This window comes from Prosopis cineraria, unplaced genomic scaffold (genome assembly GCF_029017545.1).
Source record: "Prosopis cineraria cultivar Desert tree isolate PC_DT_omini unplaced genomic scaffold, ASM2901754v1 PC11, whole genome shotgun sequence".
Classification (NCBI taxonomy): Eukaryota; Viridiplantae; Streptophyta; class Magnoliopsida; order Fabales; family Fabaceae; genus Prosopis; species Prosopis cineraria.
The window spans coordinates 6,775,211-6,793,168 of NW_026555342.1; the positions used below are offsets into that span (position 1 = coordinate 6,775,211).

General features: G+C 31.9%; 2 protein-coding genes across 2 annotated transcripts; both read left to right on the top strand.

Moving 5' to 3' along the window:
• The first annotated feature begins 12,883 nt into the window (after positions 1-12,883).
• Positions 12,884-15,434, top strand: LOC129287296 (polygalacturonase-like). The gene is made up of 4 exons (XM_054923511.1): positions 12,884-13,410; positions 13,748-14,037; positions 14,725-14,953; positions 15,020-15,434. The coding sequence occupies exons 1-4, from the start codon at positions 12,943-12,945 to the stop codon at positions 15,236-15,238; spliced, it is 1,206 nt and encodes a 401-aa protein (XP_054779486.1). The 5' UTR covers positions 12,884-12,942; the 3' UTR covers positions 15,239-15,434.
• Positions 15,435-15,979: 545 nt separating this feature from the next.
• LOC129286724 (40S ribosomal protein S27-2) lies at positions 15,980-17,103 on the top strand. Its single transcript, XM_054922732.1, has 4 exons — positions 15,980-16,136; positions 16,261-16,362; positions 16,599-16,627; positions 16,771-17,103. The coding sequence occupies exons 1-4, from the start codon at positions 16,134-16,136 to the stop codon at positions 16,895-16,897; spliced, it is 261 nt and encodes an 86-aa protein (XP_054778707.1). The 5' UTR covers positions 15,980-16,133; the 3' UTR covers positions 16,898-17,103.
• Positions 17,104-17,958: the final 855 nt, after the last annotated feature.

Below are 17,958 nucleotides of genomic sequence, written 5' to 3' on the forward strand. Positions count from 1 at the left end.
ATTAATTATACATTACTAAATTATTATCTAACCACATATTTGTCGATGCTCTGAAATGAGGAGGACCTAGACACGGTGAATAAAACGTGAGTGTAACTACAGATGCAAAATCCAGGAATCTCTTATTATTATTTCTTATTATAATAAGACGTGTATATGTTGAATGAATTAAATTCTAAAATTATTGTATTTAATTTTATTAACATCTACTATTTAAAATTAAATAATAATATTTAATGCTTGCATTTAATATTTGATTGAGTTACGAACAAGATGTGCTCAACAAAAAAATTCTAAAATATTGTATTTAATTTTATTGACACGTACTACATAAAAATAAAAAAATAACTGAATTTGTTGGGCACCCGAGCAAAGGATTCTCTCCTATTACTTCCATCTTTTTCCGCTCATCTTCCTAATTTCCTTGTTTTTTTTCCTTTTTTTGTTATCCAATGTATACCAATAACCGATCAATTGTGAGATTAATCTCTCAACAAAATTAAATATTATTTAGAGGGTTGCCTTCTTTTAAGTGATGCTTTTTCATCTTCTTAATTTTTAATCATTATATCAAGATTATTGGACAATCCAAACTTGATCTCTTATAAAATATTTTATTTTGCTTTATTTTTACTTTCTTATAAAATATTTTACTTTGCTTTATTTTTACTGCATTATTAATTGTTAATATTAAATGTTACTTGTTTGAAATTTATTATTTATATTTTATAATTTAACATTTAATAATAATTCTATAAGAGATCAAACGTAAATCATCTTAAAAAAGAAAGGAAAAGGATGAGAAAGGAGAGGGAATTTAAAAAATTGCTGACAAAGACCGCTGTCCCAAATTAATAGCCGTCAACAATTAGTTAACTTTAAAATTACATTATAATCTCTTACTCCCTCATTTAAAAAATATAAAACATTTTAAATTAAATCTCACCTCTCAATAAAATAGTTATCTACTTTTAAACTAACTCTATTTTTTTATATTTACTCATATTAAACACCCAACAATAAATATAAAATCATTCATCAATAGGGATATTTTAAAAAAAAAATACATGATTATATTTCAAAAGACTAATAATACCTTACATTTGTTAACATCCAACTCCTCAAAAAATATCTTATATTTTTTAAATGAAGGAAGAAATTCTTAGCTTGTTGTTTGTAGATTTTTTCCATTAAATTTGTGTTCTTAATTTGGTCTTTTGACTTAAGAAAATAATATCAAATTATTAGTCAAGGTTCAAAGGATTGAAGTGCAATTTTAAAGTGAATTAGCTATTGATTGATATTAATTTGGTATAGTAGTTCTTAGCTGCTATTTTTCCAAGAATCTTCTTTAGAACAGGACCAACAAGAGCATTTACAATATATAATTCTATGCAGAATAATTTTAACACGTGGAAATCAACTTCTCAAAGCCTTTTGTATTATTTATATGTATCCTCTAAGTGTGAGCAATATTGTCTGAGATAAGAATGCACATTAAATGTAAGCATTTTTTTTATTAGATCAAACTCATGTTAATGCTTTTTTTTATTTTTTACCCTCGGTGAAACTAACCCCTGTTGATTCAAAGCTATAGTAACTCGCCAATTGTCGTAGAAAGCCCATAGGGTGTCTCCAGTCTCGCTCAGATTAGTTCCACCTTTATCCATTTGCAGCTCGTGTGTGGAGAAATTGTGTGGATCACGCTCGTCTGAAAGAAGATGGAATATTTGAGATTTGTTGTACGAGTGCAAAGCATCAGTTTATGCCTTATATGGGCAATGGCCACAGCTCTTCTTAAAAGGGAGAAAAAAGCTCATACGAAGACTACGATGGAGGATTTTAGGAAAAGTGAATTTAAACCCCATAAAGCGAGCAGAATTTTAATAAAAAAAAATAATCATCCAGTGTTTTAAGTTTTAGTTGATTGTAATTTAATCTCTCAATTTTAATTTGATTTAATTTAATTTTTATAAGTTTAACTTGATTAAACCTCAGTCTCTTGATTTCAGTTCATTGCACCTTATTCCTTATAATTTTACCAATTTAAAAGTATTAGTCACTGAATTTTAAAAAAAAAAACATTGGTCCTTATGATTTTACTTTCTAAAAATTAAGGGATAAATATTTTAAATTATTAAAACTATAGCAAGTGAGTTATCTTAAATTGATTGGATGCACTATATCATCTGTAATCATCTCCAATAAAAACATGACATTCAAATGATATTAAATATAAATTAATTATAATAAATAAAAAAATGAAAGAAATTAAATAAAAATTTTATTATAAAAATAATATAATTAAAAATGATAATACATAATATTTTATTTAATTGAATTGATATAATTTTATTAAATGAATTATAAATGGTGTGGTACATCAGATTCATTTAAAATTTTTTTTATATCAACTTAAAATTTAAGAACTGAATTTTAACTTCATAAATTAAGTTATATTGAGTTAAAAATCATGGATTAATTTTTAACTAAATCAAAATTATATGGTCGCATGATTGATTTTTTTTAATGCTAAAATATGAAATTATATTTATAGGTAATGTAACGCGCAGATGACAATTATGGGGGCATTAATGGCAAGGCCTGACGTGGTCGTTAAATTTATAGAACGTGGCCCACTACCCGCGTCTTGAAAGCATAGCCTAGTGGCCTGAACAACTGGATAGATTTGTAGCAGTTGCACCGTCACACTCATTGGATTTCAACGTGTCCCTGACTCTGGAACTGGAATTAATATTATAGCTTTCCTGCACTTAACTTCTAACTTTTTTTTTTTAACACCATTCACTTAATTTTTTTTTTACCTTTTGATTCTTATATTTTTTTATTTTAAATTTTTAAATTTTTATTTTCAGGGGAATTACATTCAATCTCCCTTGAAAAATTAATTATAGATAAGAATAGCAATAAATCTCATTTAAGAAAAAATAAATCATGTTCTTATTTTAATAATAATTCATTTTGCATTGGTCCTTATTTATAATTAATTTTCTTATAGAGGCTGGATGTGATTCTCCTTTTATTTTTCAACGTGTTAGGTTTCTTTAAGATTCCTACACTTTATTCATAAAAGTACCTAAAATATTTAAAAAATAAAAGTGCAGAAACCTAAAATGTCAAAAAAATATAGGGATCAATAGCATAATACGAATAAAATGCAATGACCTAATATTATATTTTTTCTTTTTGAATTTTTTGTGCTCAAATTATTTTTTAATATCGACACAATATCAGTTTTCTATAATAAATTAATTGCTCTAGGTCATTCTTTAAATTTTAAACACCTCATCAACATTACTATTCATTTAATTTAATATCTCACTCAATATCACGCATAAGTATACTCCCTTTGACAATAATATAGATCATATTCTAAAAACCTTACTTCATCTTAAATATAAAGAATTAAAAAACTTTTATAATTTTATAATTGATTTTTCAATTATACTTTTACTTCATTTATTACTCTTAAAAAAAAAACTCCGCCTATATTTATAACCGGTCCCAAGCCTGGGTAAAGGATGAGGGTTGTGTTAGACCATCAACAGCCAATGTAAAACTTTGTTGAATCTATCATGAACATGGACAATAGACGTTATAATGTTAATGCTAGGTCGTTGCCCATAAGTAACGCACTGCATGGCTCAAGTACAGTGATAAGTGAGTTAGAGCTGTTGCGTCGGCGCCCGGATGTAGTGTTAAATGAGCAAGGGCTACTGCGTCATTCTGGACGTACGCGGCTAAAGAAGTTAGTCCATGAGAGCAAAATTAGATTTAGTATTTGGAATGTTGAGACATTGAATTGTAAATCTGTAGAGGTTGTAGGGGTTATAATTCAAAGGAAAATCAATATCCTTTGCCTGCAAGAAACAAAATAGCGTGGAGAAGAAGCTAAGGATATTCAAGGTTTCAAACTTTGGTATACATGAAAAGTAAGTGCACGCAATGGAGTAGGCATCATTATAGATAAGGAGTGTAAGAAGAACGTTGTAGAAGTTAGCAGAAATGATAATTGGACGTGAGACTGTTAATATTGTTAGCGCTTATGCACCGCAAGTCGGGACAGAAGCCAGTTTTAAGGAATTATTTTGGGAGGATCTGGAGGGGTTGATTCGACACATACCACAGAGTAAAAAGATTTTTATTGGAGGAGACTTTAATGGGCATGTCGGGAGGGAAGCTGGTCAATATGCGAGGGTGCATGGTGGTTTTGGTTTTGGAGAGCTAAACAATGAAAGACAAACTCTTCTTGATTTCTCATTGGCGTATGATTTTAAGATTGCCAATGTAACACACTAAATTTTTTTTTTAAAATAATTTAACTCAACCATAGTTGGGTTACAGCCACCCAACACATTTTTATATCAATAATTTTAATATAAAAATATTTTATAATTGGCTTTAACTCACACAATATAACATTTCAGATAAATTTTTACCTCCCACATGCCATTAAGCTAAATCACAATTGTCTATTCTTATACTCCCAACAAGTAAACTAAATCACATTTGTCCATCCTTATACTCCCAACAAGTAAAATAAGCAATTTAGTCAATTTTCAACACAAGCCAGTTATTTGGCCTTATAACTTTGCCATTTTAACCAATCCAAAGTAAACCAAATATTAAAATTACAGTCATTCAAATTGTACCAAAAATAGAAATAATTTGAAAGGCATGATTACATTTATATATTCATATAATTGACAATAAACAAAAAGCCATAATATTGGCAATATAACACATTATAAATCATAAATCAAATACCCAAAAGAGACAGTGAATCTATGCTTTGGACTCCTCCACGTGTCACTTGTAGCTCTTCTCCTGAAAATTGTTAACTACATAATGAGACTCAAAAGTCCCAGTAACTAAAGCCAATTTATGATAGTGTGTACAAACAGTTAAGTGTGTGCTTACTAAGTGGGAACCAAAAATAATATAATTCCAACAAAATATAAAAAATATTACAATATACACAAATAACCATTCTTATATCCCTCCATTAACCTCAAGCGGTAACCCTCACTCGGTGCTAAATTATCCGACCAAAGGTAGATTAGCCTAAGCCCTTACAAACCACCTATTGAGCTCCAATAGGGGCGTACCACATGGCACGTGAATACAATAATAATAGCAAGTCTCCCAACACCTCCCACAATTATCAAACAAATTCATAATAATATTGCACAATTATACAATATTACAAAAATTTATAATTTTTTTTAATAATCACCCAATTAACATGAAGTAACACTAATCACAAATTAAAAGCATGGTTACCTTGTGACTTTTTCAATAAATTATTTCTTATAATTTCTCTCCCACCACAATCTTTACCAATAATACAATCTACAAATAACATATTATTTATAAATATTAGTTTCAATTTTTGAAACTAATAAAATAATTCTAATAATAGCATTAAAAATATAACATAATTCTTAATCTCAATCTTAATACAAATCTAGAGTTAATACTATTAAGTAAAATTTTTAACTCCTCTTTTACTCATCAATAAACATTAATAATCTAAAAATCAACTTCTAAACTAATTTCTATTATCAAAATTTTCTTTTTATTTCATAAATTTGCACCTAAAATATTAAAAAATTAAAATTTAAATCTCTAGCTTAGAATCATAATCCTATAGCCATAATAATTCATTTCTCATCCCAAATAATCATATAAATCTCAACAAATCAACATATATTTTCAGATCTAGTTTAGAATTTGATCCATAAGCCACAAATTCAAAGACCATCAACAAATTTATATTCTAGAACATTTATTATGCTACTAACAACCTCATAAACTATATTTATTCAACATAAATTCATCCCTCTTCCAGATCTTAAATTTTCTACCACTAGAAACTCAGAAATCAAAGAAGAAGGATAACTAAGAAAAATTTTTAGAACACTTATTTAGTCTTGAAAAGCTTAAAATCACTCCGTAAATATTCTATTAAAAACTCTTACCTTAAAAATTTAGATCTTTCGCATCAACGACTCGTGTTCTCTCTGCCTCAGCTTGCGCACAGAAAAAGAATTGAAAAAACGAAAGGAAACGGGTGAGTTTTTATAAAAATTTAGTGGGTCCCACATTTTTTTTATTTTTTCTTTCCTCTCTCTCCCCTTTTTTTTATTATTATAATATATATGTAATGATTGCAGCACGCGGCGCCGAAAGTAAACTCGTTTTTCTTCTTCTTCTTTCCTTTTTTTTATACCTTTTCTTTTTTTATTATAATAATAATTTAATAATATTTTATTATTATTATTTTTTTAATTAAATTTTTTTAATTTTAATTTAAAATCATATCTTAAGTTAGATTTAATAATCATTTTCTACTAATTTGCTTACCTCTAAATATTTTTAAAATTTCTATTAACCCAAATTAACTATTAAAATTTAAATTGGGATGTTACAGCCAACACTTGTTTCAAGAAGAGAGATGAGCATCTCATCACTTACAAAAGTGGAGCCTCAAGGTCACAGATTGATTTTCTTTTGGTTAGAAACACAGATAGAAGACTTTGTAAAAATTACAAGGTGATCCCCAGAGATACTGTAACGACACAACATAGGGTCCTAGTCCTTGATGTGTGTATTATTAGTAAAATCAAAAAACGTCGACAAATAGTAGCACCAAGGATTAAGTTGTGGCAATTAAAAGGTGAGGAGCAAGATATTTTCAAGCGAAATTTTTTGGATAAAGGAATTTGAGAATCTTAAGGAAGTGCTAACATCATATGAGAGGATATGGCTAAAAAGATACGGGAGGTTGCAAAAGTAGTTTTGGGAGAATCAAAAGGTTCTGGTCCGAGAGATAAGGAGTCTTGGTGGTGGAATAATAGTGTACAGGATAAAATCAAGTATAAGAAGAACTGTTTTAAAGCTATACATTTGTATAACAATGAGGAAAATTGGGAGAGGTACCGCATGGCTAAGAAGGAAACTAAGAGAGCTGTGGGTGAAGCTCGTTCTAAAGCTTTTGAATAATTTTATAAGAGCCTTGAGACGAAGGAAGGAGAGCGAAATATTTATAAGATTGCCAAGAGTAGGAAAAGAAAATCAAAAGATCTAGAACAGGTAAGGTGTATTAAGGATGAAGAGGGAAGAATTTTAATTACAGATGATGAAATTAAAAATAGATGAGAGACTTACTTTTCTAAACTTTTCAATCATAGAGAGGGTTCATCTCGTAACTTGGAGGATTTAGTAACTAGTGAAAGAGAACAAAATTTGTCATTCTATCGAATAATAAGTGATAAGGAGGTAAAGGAAGCTCTTAAGAAAATGACAAATGGTAGAGCCAACGGACCTGATTGTATATCTATCAAAGTGTGGAAATGTTTAGGTGAAGAAGGGGTGAGATCGTTAACTAAGTTATTTAATGTGATTTTACGGTCCAAGAAAATGCCTGATGAGTGAAGAAGAAGTACATTAATTCTTATTTATAAAAATAAAGGAGATATTCAGAATTGTACTAACTATAGAGGGATTAAACTCATGAGCCACACAATAAAATTGTGGGAGAAAGTAATTGAGCACAGGTTGAGATTGGAGACAAGTATTTTTGAGAATCAGTTTGGTTTTATGCCAGGTAGATAAACTACAGAGGCGATTTATCTACTAAGGGGATTAATGAAAAAGTATCATTGTAAAGATAAAGATCTACACATAGTTTTTATTGATTTGGAAAAAGCTTATGACCGTATACCAAGAGAAGTGCTTTGGAGAGTGTAGGAAAAAAAGGGAGTACGGATTGCTTATATTAAAACCATACAAGATATGTATGAGGGGGTAAAAACTAGTATAAGAACGCCTAGTGGTCAAACAAAGGATTTTCCTATAAAGATTGGACTACATCAGGGATCATCTCTGAGTTCTTATTTGTTCAACTTGATCTTAAATGTTTTGATGGAACATATTCAAGAGGAAATTCTAAAATGTATGCTCTTCGCGGATGATATAGTTCAAAGGTTAATTGCAAACTTGAGTTATGGAGGAGGACATTGGAGTCGAAAGGTTTTCGTCTGAGTAGAAGTAAGACGGAATATTTATATTGTAAATTTGGTAAAGGACTATTCGACAATAATTTGAAAGTGAAATTGGGAGATCAAATTATACCTCAAGTGGAAAAGTTTAGATATTTGGGGGCCATTATTTAAAATGATGGCGAAATCAGTGGAGATATTTCACATAGAATTCAAGTTGGGTAGTTTAATTGGAGAAAATCTAAAGGAGTTATTTGCGACCGTAAGGTGCCTAATAAACTTAAAGGAAAGTTTTATCGCACTGCTATCAGACCTACAATGTTATATAGTAGTGAATGTTGGGCTCTAACGGGACAGCAAGAGCATAAAGTTGGAGTAGCAGAGATGAGAATGTTACAATGAATGTGCGGACATACACGTAAAGATAAAATTCGAAATGAGCACATACGCGAAAAAGTGAGGGTGGCATCTGTTGAGGAAAAAATGATAGAAAATTGGTTGAGATGGTTTGGGCATGTACAAAGAAGACCAAGGGAGGCACCAGTGAGAAGAGTGGAATATATAACTTTGAATCCGATTAAGAGAGGTAGAGGAAGGCCTAAGAGAACACTCTTGAAAGTTGTTGAACGCGATCTCTTAATTAATAATATTCTTAAAAGCTTGATAAATGATAGAGTACAATGGCGTCTTGTAATCCATGTAGTCGACCCCACCTAGTGAGATAAAGGCTTGTTGTTGTTGTTGTATTACTCTTAAAAAAATGATGCACTAAAATTTTAATTGTCATTATAAAAATACTTATATATGATATTTAATAAAAGTATAACTAAACATCTGTAAAATTAAAAAAATTAGATTTTAACTAATATTTTTTAAAATAGTAAATTAATTGTCAATATTTTATATCCTAGTTTAAAAGGGGTATAAAATTTTCAGCAACCGCAATTATTAGTGTGTGAAGGCACAATTTTTGCATTTTTCCTGGTCCAGCGCAAAGGCATTGGTTGAATAATATGTGATTGATTTGGTCCTACAGCCTGTAGATAGCTCTTTTTTTTTTTTCCCCTCTCTCTTTAAAGGAGAATCACATCTAAAAACTTTTTAAAAAAATTATTTACAGATAAAAATTAACAATAAATTTTATTTAAGAAAAAACATGTTATGTTTTTATTTCAACAATAATCCGTTTCGTATTGGTCTAAGGACTTCTCAATGAAATTATTCACAGACGATGACTAACAACAAGTTTCATTTAAAAAAAAAATAGATCATATTTTTATTTTAATAATAATCCATTCTATACTGATCTTTATTTGTGAATAATTTTATTGAGAGGTCTTAGAGAGAATCGCATCCAAAGACCCCTCAAGGAATAACCTAAAACCTCTCAAGAAAATTGTTCACAGATAAAAACTATTCTTAATAAGCCTCATAAAATCTATGTATTGTGAATGGGGTTCTTTAATGATGTAATATCCTCATTTGAAATCTCATATTCTCTTTGATCCTATTTGTATTTTACTTTTACTTTTAATTTGTTTTACTAGAATTAATGAAAATTTTAAATTTTATTAATTCTGTATAACATGTTTCTACCAATATCACCTGACAAAGACAAGAAGAATTATTTTTCATAAACTTTAATAGAGGCATAAAGATAAAATAAACTAAAAAATAATAAAATATTTTATAAATGGAATTAACCTCTACATTGTAAATAGTACGAGAGGAGTAATATATATACATACAAGAAGTACTCTATTTATTTAATTTATTAATGTCAGGGATGGTCATGGAACTTTGATGACTTCAAATGTAAAACTGATGAATGGAACACACAAGCTAAGAAACTTCAGCCACTGTGAGAGAGAGAAAACTGACTAAATGAATGCTTGCAATTTTAAACCTTGGGAGCAAAAAGTCGAGATTTTTTATACCCTCCTGCATTACGTGAATGTTGCGAGCCCGAATTCAGCGGTGTTCTCACGGTCAATGGTATACCGCGTGAGAAATTCCCACAGTCAATGATATCAATGAAAAGTAGGGTGCATGAGTTGTGACGTGACTCCACTTAATATATTCTCAGAGTTAGAGTTGAACTCGAGCAGTTTATTCCGGTCAACGTTGAAGTGCTACCATGGTATGAGGGTTCTCAGTAGTTTCTCCGCACAGCTTTGTTCGAACCATGCGACTTTCTCACATGCAGACCTTGTCCGCAAGAGCAAACGCCTGTGTTACGTGTAAAAGCAGCAATATTGAATCCATTTGGATTGCTGATGAAATTAAAGCAAATGCATATAACGCATTACGTGAATAAGCATGGATCTGAATTTTCCCCATATCCTTTCATGATATATCTCTCCATACCTCATTATATGCATCCATTTAATTATTCACTCAATTTAATTGTGTCAAATTGCTAATTGTGGCATTAAAATAAATAAATTATTCACTACTATCACTTAAATGCTTTTAAAAATAAATTTATAATGCTTATTTATGATGATCATTAAATGATAATTAACTATCTGACACCATTAAATTAAACAAATAATTAAATGGATGGATATGCTTGAGTATAGAAGAATGTATTGAGAGAGGATCCAATTCCAAACAAGCATATAATATAACCAAAGACATTTATTTTTGTATTCTAACATTTCATTCTTTTAGAACTATGTTGTATTTTTTTAGGTTGGAAGAATCACATTGAAGAACTTTATAAAATTATTTATTGTTATAATGATAATAGCGACTTGTTTTTTTAAAATAGTAATTTTTTTTGGCTATTGTTTGTGAATAATTCTTTTAAAAGGTCCTTAGATGTGATTCTCCCTTTCAAGTTCCATAGTAAATTAAACTTGCATTTTTTGTACAAAAATGGGCTTTATATATAGAAAAAAAATACAATCATTAGTCTTTAGAGTTTTATCAAATTTTATTTTTAGTCTCTCATAGTTTTTTATCAATGTTTTCCATCTTTAAAATTTCAAAAATATTGGGTGATGATTATTTTTTAGGTCCCTATACAGTTTCAGCTTTTTTAGTGTTTTTAACCTCTATAAAGATTGAAAATACTATAAAAAAATTTATAAAACCAAAAGTAAAAAACAGTGAAATTACATAAATATGATCGTTATTTCAGTTTATAAAACCAAAACTTTAAAGGGGACCAAAAGAGAAAGGCCTTGATTATTTCCAGGAAATTTATTTGATCGTCTCCTACCATTAATCCTATAACACTGCACATATGTTAAAAGAGTGTGGAGCTTCACACAAGTAATTAAATAACACGCATAATCTAAACAATGGTTATTCGCTTATTGCAATAAATCGTGATTGTTTTGCAGAGACTGATTAAGCAAAGACAAGACTGTCCACTAATTACGTATAAATGGCTCAATATTAAATCAGTTATGTTAATTTCGTGGCAATGTTTCATGAGAAAGACGACGTAAGCAGTGACGGATTGAGAAAATTTTATTAGAGGGGGCAAAATTTATACTAAATATAAATATTAATTATTTTGAAGAAAATATAATTCTAAATATTAATGAAAATAATATATAAATAAAAGTTATAATAATTTTAAAAATATATATTAATGTCATTTGCATCATAAATTTATTTTTATAATAAATATGAGTAAAAAATATTTTTAAATATGTATGCTTGATAATTTTAAAGAGAGTGTGAGGCAATTAATTTTTATGGGGGACAACAATAATTTTAAAAGGAGGGCAAGTGTAGTTTTAACTAAAACTTAGATAAAATATTTATTTTTTTAGTGGGGGCAGTTGCCCCCTCTATCCCTAATGATGATACGTCGCTGGACGTAAGATGAGATGAGAATCCACATGCCTATAACTGTTAATCACGTAGAACGCGGGAACATAAGAATTAGTATTTGATTAATGCCCAGTCATCAGCAACAATATTGAAGCATATAGCCATGGGCAAAAGAAAAAAATAATTATAATAATATAATTAGATATATGTCAAATTTTCTCAAGACTAATATTTCTCTAGGTGATTTTTAATTTTATCACATCAGTATATACATGATTTGAAAATCTTATTTTCACCATGGCATTCACATCTCACTTTATACTTACTATAAGTAACGGACACAAATTAAAACAAAAAAAGATAAATGGTCTCTCTAGCTCCTTCGAGAGAGAATATATATAACAATAATTATAAATATATACTTATGGAACGAGTTTGATCCAATGAATTAATCATGCATTAAATGTAATTTTGTATTAATGAAATAAATGTTATTAACTCTTATTATATGATACAAGTAACATTTATTACTCTAATTTTATTTATAAATCACTTTTAACATGTTTTATTATAATTAAAGAAGACTTTAAAACTCATTAACTTTATCTAAAAATTTAATAATTTCTTAACTTTATTTTTATTAAATATATATACATTAATATTATATTTTTTATTTCCAGCATTCTGTGAAAGACATATGAGAAATTTTATGATAAAAATTTAATAAGGTAATTTATAAATAGAAAAACATATATTTTCTTACCATCCTGTAAATAGGAGCAAAGGGAGTATAATTGTCTGATTAGACGCGAGAAAGACATGCAAGAGGCAATTATATAATCAAAGGGACGAGCATGCAAAGGGCACTTCCTTGAAGCAAAACTCCAAAGTTGCGTGCCGCTTTTCCTTCGCTTTAATTTAATTTAATTTAATTACTGAATTATGCGAAGCATCGTTATTACAACAAAAACTATAACCTCTCCACTACTCTCTCCACTTCACCCTCTCTCTAACCTATAAGTACCTGCAATTTCTCTCTCGAACCATACACTTTCTCTCATCAGTTTATTAATTAATTAACTCCCACTGATCTTCTCCACCACCACCTTCTTCCTCTTCACTTCTCAAAATGCCACAAACTTCTCATCATTTTCACCTTCTTCCTCCTCCATCACCGTTGCTCCTCTCCTTCTTCTCCATCTTCTTTGCCTTCGCCTTTTCCGAAAAGCCTCACCCCACCTTCAACGTCGTCAGTTTTGGAGCCCATCCCTCCGGTGAGTCCGACTCCACCGACGCCTTCCTCGCTGCATGGGCCCAGGCTTGCCGTTCTCCTCATCCTTCCGCCATATATGTCCCGCCGGGGGAGTTCCTGGTGGGCCATGCTCGGTTCCGAGGGCAATGCCGCAACAAGGCCATCTCCATAATCATCGACGGCACGCTCCTTGCTCCTTCCGATTACCGGAGCGTCCACGAAGAGTACTGGCTGCTGTTTGAGCTTGTCGACGGTGTTTCCATCCACGGCGGAGTTCTCGATGGTCGAGGGGCCAGCCTGTGGGAATGCAAGAACTCCGGTGGAATTTGTCCTCCAGGAGCCACGGTGAGTCTCCCCTTGCTACTTTGACTAATCATTGATTTTCTCGGCATCCAAACGGGGAGTCCAGAAAACTGTGTGTGTTCGTCTGCAGACATTTGGTTCTTCCCCTGCAATATTTTCAACTTGAGGAATCAGAATGCCTTTCTTTTTTTCATGATTATGACAATTTAAAACAGTTTTAAAAACTCTCTTTAAATCACTTAATTCATGTTTTTTCATTTAAAAATGTTGATTAGTCGCTCACATGCATGTTACTGGCTGTTCATGTTCAACGAATGTAACTAATTAATTACATCGAACGAAGGAGAAAATGTAGCAATGTGATCTTTTGTGTGTGCAGACACTGGGATTTAGCAATTCCAAGAACATTCGCATTAAGAGCTTGACCTCGCGCGACAGCCAAGTGTTCCATATAGCCTTCAATGGGTGCCGCAAGGTTAGAGTGAAACACGTCAGCGTGGTGGCCGCCGAAAACAGCCCCAACACCGACGGCATTCACGTTCAGTATTCATCCGACGTCATCATCCTCCACTCCGAAATTCGCACCGGCGACGACTGTGTTTCCGTCGGACCGGGCACGTCGGACCTCAGGATTGAACACGTGGCTTGCGGACCAGGTCATGGAATTAGGTACGTGGTCTCTGTATATATATAAATATATTGTTGATTATTGATATTGATTATTTGATGGTGGGGCTCTGGTATCCCACCTTTAAATTATTTCTTGTAATGTGTCAATTTTCTAATAATTTTTTTATATAATTATATCCTACATAAAATATTTTGATAATAACACAGTTTTGAATGTCTAACAATTTTTTAATATAAATACACAATGCATAATTTTTGAGTATTTTTCTTTTAAAAATTATATACAAAATTGTATGGTTTAAGTAACGTAAAATATCAAAATGTCTTTCTTTTTTTTTTTATATGATGTCTTTCATTTTTATTTAAAAAAGTGCTTGCCATTTTATATAGAATTTAATAATCATTAAAAAATAACAAATTAAATCAATCATTATTGAAAGATTAAGATATTACAAGGGGTACGTATTTGAGATTGGCATGAGACCATGAATTGGTCTCTAGCTTTAGGAAATCTATTGATTATTTTTTTTAGAAATTAAGTAATACTACGTTTTTAATTGTATGTAATATGATATAGTAAGAAAAAACGGCTTTGCTCATTTGAAAATTCAACAACTTAGTCTCTAACTCAACAATAATTTCGCCTTACATCTTCAAAATTCTTGGCATGCGGCCTTGCTAGTTTAGTTATTAATGAGGTAAGCTGTGGGCTATTAATTTGCGCAGCATTGGAAGTTTAGGGAGGGAGATGGAGGAGCCTGGGGTACAAAGAGTGACAGTTAAAGCGGTTAACCTGACGGGTACTCAAAATGGAGTGAGGATCAAGTCATGGGGCAGGCCCAGCCATGGCTTTGTGAACAGAATCGTTTTCCATAACATAGTCATGCTGGACGTGCACAATCCTATCATCATCGACCAGAATTACTGCCCCGATAACATCAACTGCCCCGGTCAGGTCAGTCTCTCAATCACTTTAACTTTTGAGACCTAAATCTGGTTTTAAATTCTGTTGCGTAATCAGGCTTCGGGGATCAAGATCGGGGACGTCAAGTACAAGAACATTCCGGGAACGTCAGCATCAGAAGTTGCTGTGAAATTTGATTGCAGCTCCAAGCACCCTTGCTACTCTCTGAGGATGGAGGATGTCAACCTCACCTACAAGGAGCAAGAAGCTCAGGCTCTCTGCAACAACGCAGCCGGCACCGCCTCCGCTTGGGTCCGCCCTGAAAGCTGCCTGTAGGAATGTTGCTTCTTGTCTGTGAGTCCGTTGGGCTTGTTCCCGGCCTTGCATTCATGGTGGCCTATTAGGAAGCCCAACGTATCCGTGGCTGCTCTTATGTGCTAATCCTGAGTGTATTATATTTATGTATACTAGTTAGATAGTTAGATATGTGAATTCTTATGTGGAACTTTTTAAAAGCAGTCACAATACTTATCAGACACTTCTAATTCTAATTCAATAATTGTGTTTAAGAGTAAGTAGAGGGGAAAAAAAATTATATACTCAATTTTATATATTCAAAATACTTATTTTTAATTAAATCAAGGCATAAGTATTTTTTATAAATTATTTATTCTATAACAAATTTTTGTTATTAACATTATTAACATATTAAAATTTACATGAATAGATTTGATTAGAGAAAAATATCACATGTATATAAAATTAAGTACGTAAATCTTGCCTTAACTAAAATAAATGTCGTGTGACGACATGAGCTGATGCCATTCACCTGGAATTACCAACGATGACCAGAAATAATGATATATATATATATATATATATAATTAAGATTTATGAGATGACATTGTTGGCCAACAAATAATTGAGATGAGATAATATTAATATGTAACGGGACCTAATTTGGGCTCTCCACTAGGGGCGAAAAAGTCAATCCAACTGCGAGCCAGTGTTGCCCTAGACGCTGGAATTACCAATGATGACCAGACGCAAGGCTGAGATCTAAGTTATCAAGACGATCCAACGGCCATTGTCCACTCTCATTCTCCTTTATATACACTTCCATTGGGGCGACCTCGTGCTGCTGCATTTAGCTACCGCCACTATCGCAGTCGCACCGTTTCATTCTCCTCTCGAGTTTTTGGGGCTTGCGATCTTTGCCGAGAGATCAACAATGGTGAGCCTTGTTGCTTTTGCTTTATTCACTTCTCGGTCTTTTTCTAGAATTGGACTTTCTATCTTCGTTTGTGTTCTCTCGGACCTCTGTTTGGCGGTTCTGATGTGATCATCGGCGTTTACAGGTTCTCCAGAACGATATCGATTTGCTGAATCCTCCGGCCGAGATCGAAAAGAGGAAGCACAAGCTTAAGCGTCTCGTTCAATCCCCGAATTCGTTCTTCATGGTAATTACTTCCTTCGTCTATTGAAGACCGATTATTTGAAAAAAGAGTTGCTTTATTCAGGCACGATTTTATTTATCAAGTTACATTTAAACAAAATGCACCCTGGTATGTATAGTTTACGGGCGTTTGTTACATACAACGGTGCTTTATGTAGATTTATTCTGTCCCCTTTGTAGTATCGTTGCTGCTATTATACTCTATTTTTGATTAATTATTTTGATTTTGAATTTATGTAGGACGTCAAATGTCAAGGTTGCTTCAATATGTAAGTTACTCCAATATACATGTCTTTCAAGTGTAATTTTCCTGCAGTTGAATTATTGGTTGTTTTAGTTTCTGCAAATGGTTAAAAAAAAAGAAGCTTGATTTGAACTTTTGGTCTTAAGGTAGAACATTTTGTGCCTGCAGAACCACCGTATTTAGCCACTCGCAAACAGTCGTTGTCTGTGGGAATTGCCAGACGGTATTGTGCCAGCCAACTGGTGGCCGAGCTCGGTTAACAGAAGGATGCTCTTTCAGGAAAAAGGGAGATTAGTGTTCAGGCCTATCATCTATCACCGGTGCCTTTGTGGATTGGTTTCATCTCTTGACGAGGAAATTTTGGGTGTTCATGGCTTTGATAATGTCGTTATATTTGTAATATTTCTATCGTTTCTTTATCTAATGGTACTTGGTTTTTCGATGTCAATGCATGTTATCCTTATTTATAGATTATGTTGAGTAAATGAGCTTTATTTGATCTGTCCTTTTGTCCTCAATTGCATATTTTACGTCGAGTTCTAAACGAAATCTTTTATGTCATTTTTTTGTGCAGTCTTTGCCATCACATAATGACCTTTTTTGGGTATCTTCAGCAATGCAAACCTGATCAATTCAATTTTTGATGTGATAATTTCTTTATTTCCATTAATATATTAAAACCTGATCCCACAACTTGTAAGGTTGTCTCTATGGTCTTGAATTGTGGTAGGGATGATTGTAGGAAAATGTTGGTTTTAGTTTGTAGTTAGAAATATTGTAGGAAGGATTTGAGAAATTGATGTAATATATTAGGGAGCTCACAGCACAATATTACTATTGCTGTGTTAGATCATTTGTCCTCAGCAGCCAACCCCTAGCGTACAGAGACTTTCTTTCTGGCATGTCTTAGTCTCGTCTTCCTTGCATGGATTTTTTCGATGGCCTTTCATTCACTAAAAAAAAGAAAAAAGGCTTTGATTTTTCCATGGCCTTGCGGAATTCTTATGTCAAGAGCTTGTTTTATAAGCACGGGTTTCAGAAATACTATGGAGTTGATTTTGTGCCTGGGATGCACTGCCCAAAGCATTTTGCTGGTCCTTGATTTTTACTAATATTTTACCATTAGGCCCGTGATGGATTAAGGATTTTTCTGTGTTTATATTTTTGGCGAAACAAAGGCCACTTAGCATGAATGAAAGATTCAATGTCTTTTGGGTTGTCTCCTCCAAGTGAATGGTTAGTTAATTTCATATATGGAGACGCATCACACGTGTTCTCTGTTTACGCCGTGTTTGATTAAGAGTTGAGCAATTAGCTTATCCTCAGGGTGTATTGTCAATTGTAAATTGTTAAAAT

Excerpts from the sequence above, each read along its gene's own strand:
- LOC129287296 (XM_054923511.1), top strand. The coding sequence starts at position 12,943 with ATGCCACAAACTTCTCATCATTTTCACCTTCTTCCTCCTCCATCACCG. Across the intron at positions 13,411-13,747 it reads TTTGTCCTCCAGGAGCCACG|ACACTGGGATTTAGCAATTC; the intron begins GTGAGTCTCCCC and ends TTGTGTGTGCAG. Across the intron at positions 14,954-15,019 it reads ACATCAACTGCCCCGGTCAG|GCTTCGGGGATCAAGATCGG; the intron begins GTCAGTCTCTCA and ends TTGCGTAATCAG.
- LOC129286724 (XM_054922732.1), top strand. Across the intron at positions 16,363-16,598 it reads CCCCGAATTCGTTCTTCATG|GACGTCAAATGTCAAGGTTG; the intron begins GTAATTACTTCC and ends GAATTTATGTAG. Across the intron at positions 16,628-16,770 it reads TGTCAAGGTTGCTTCAATAT|AACCACCGTATTTAGCCACT; the intron begins GTAAGTTACTCC and ends TTGTGCCTGCAG.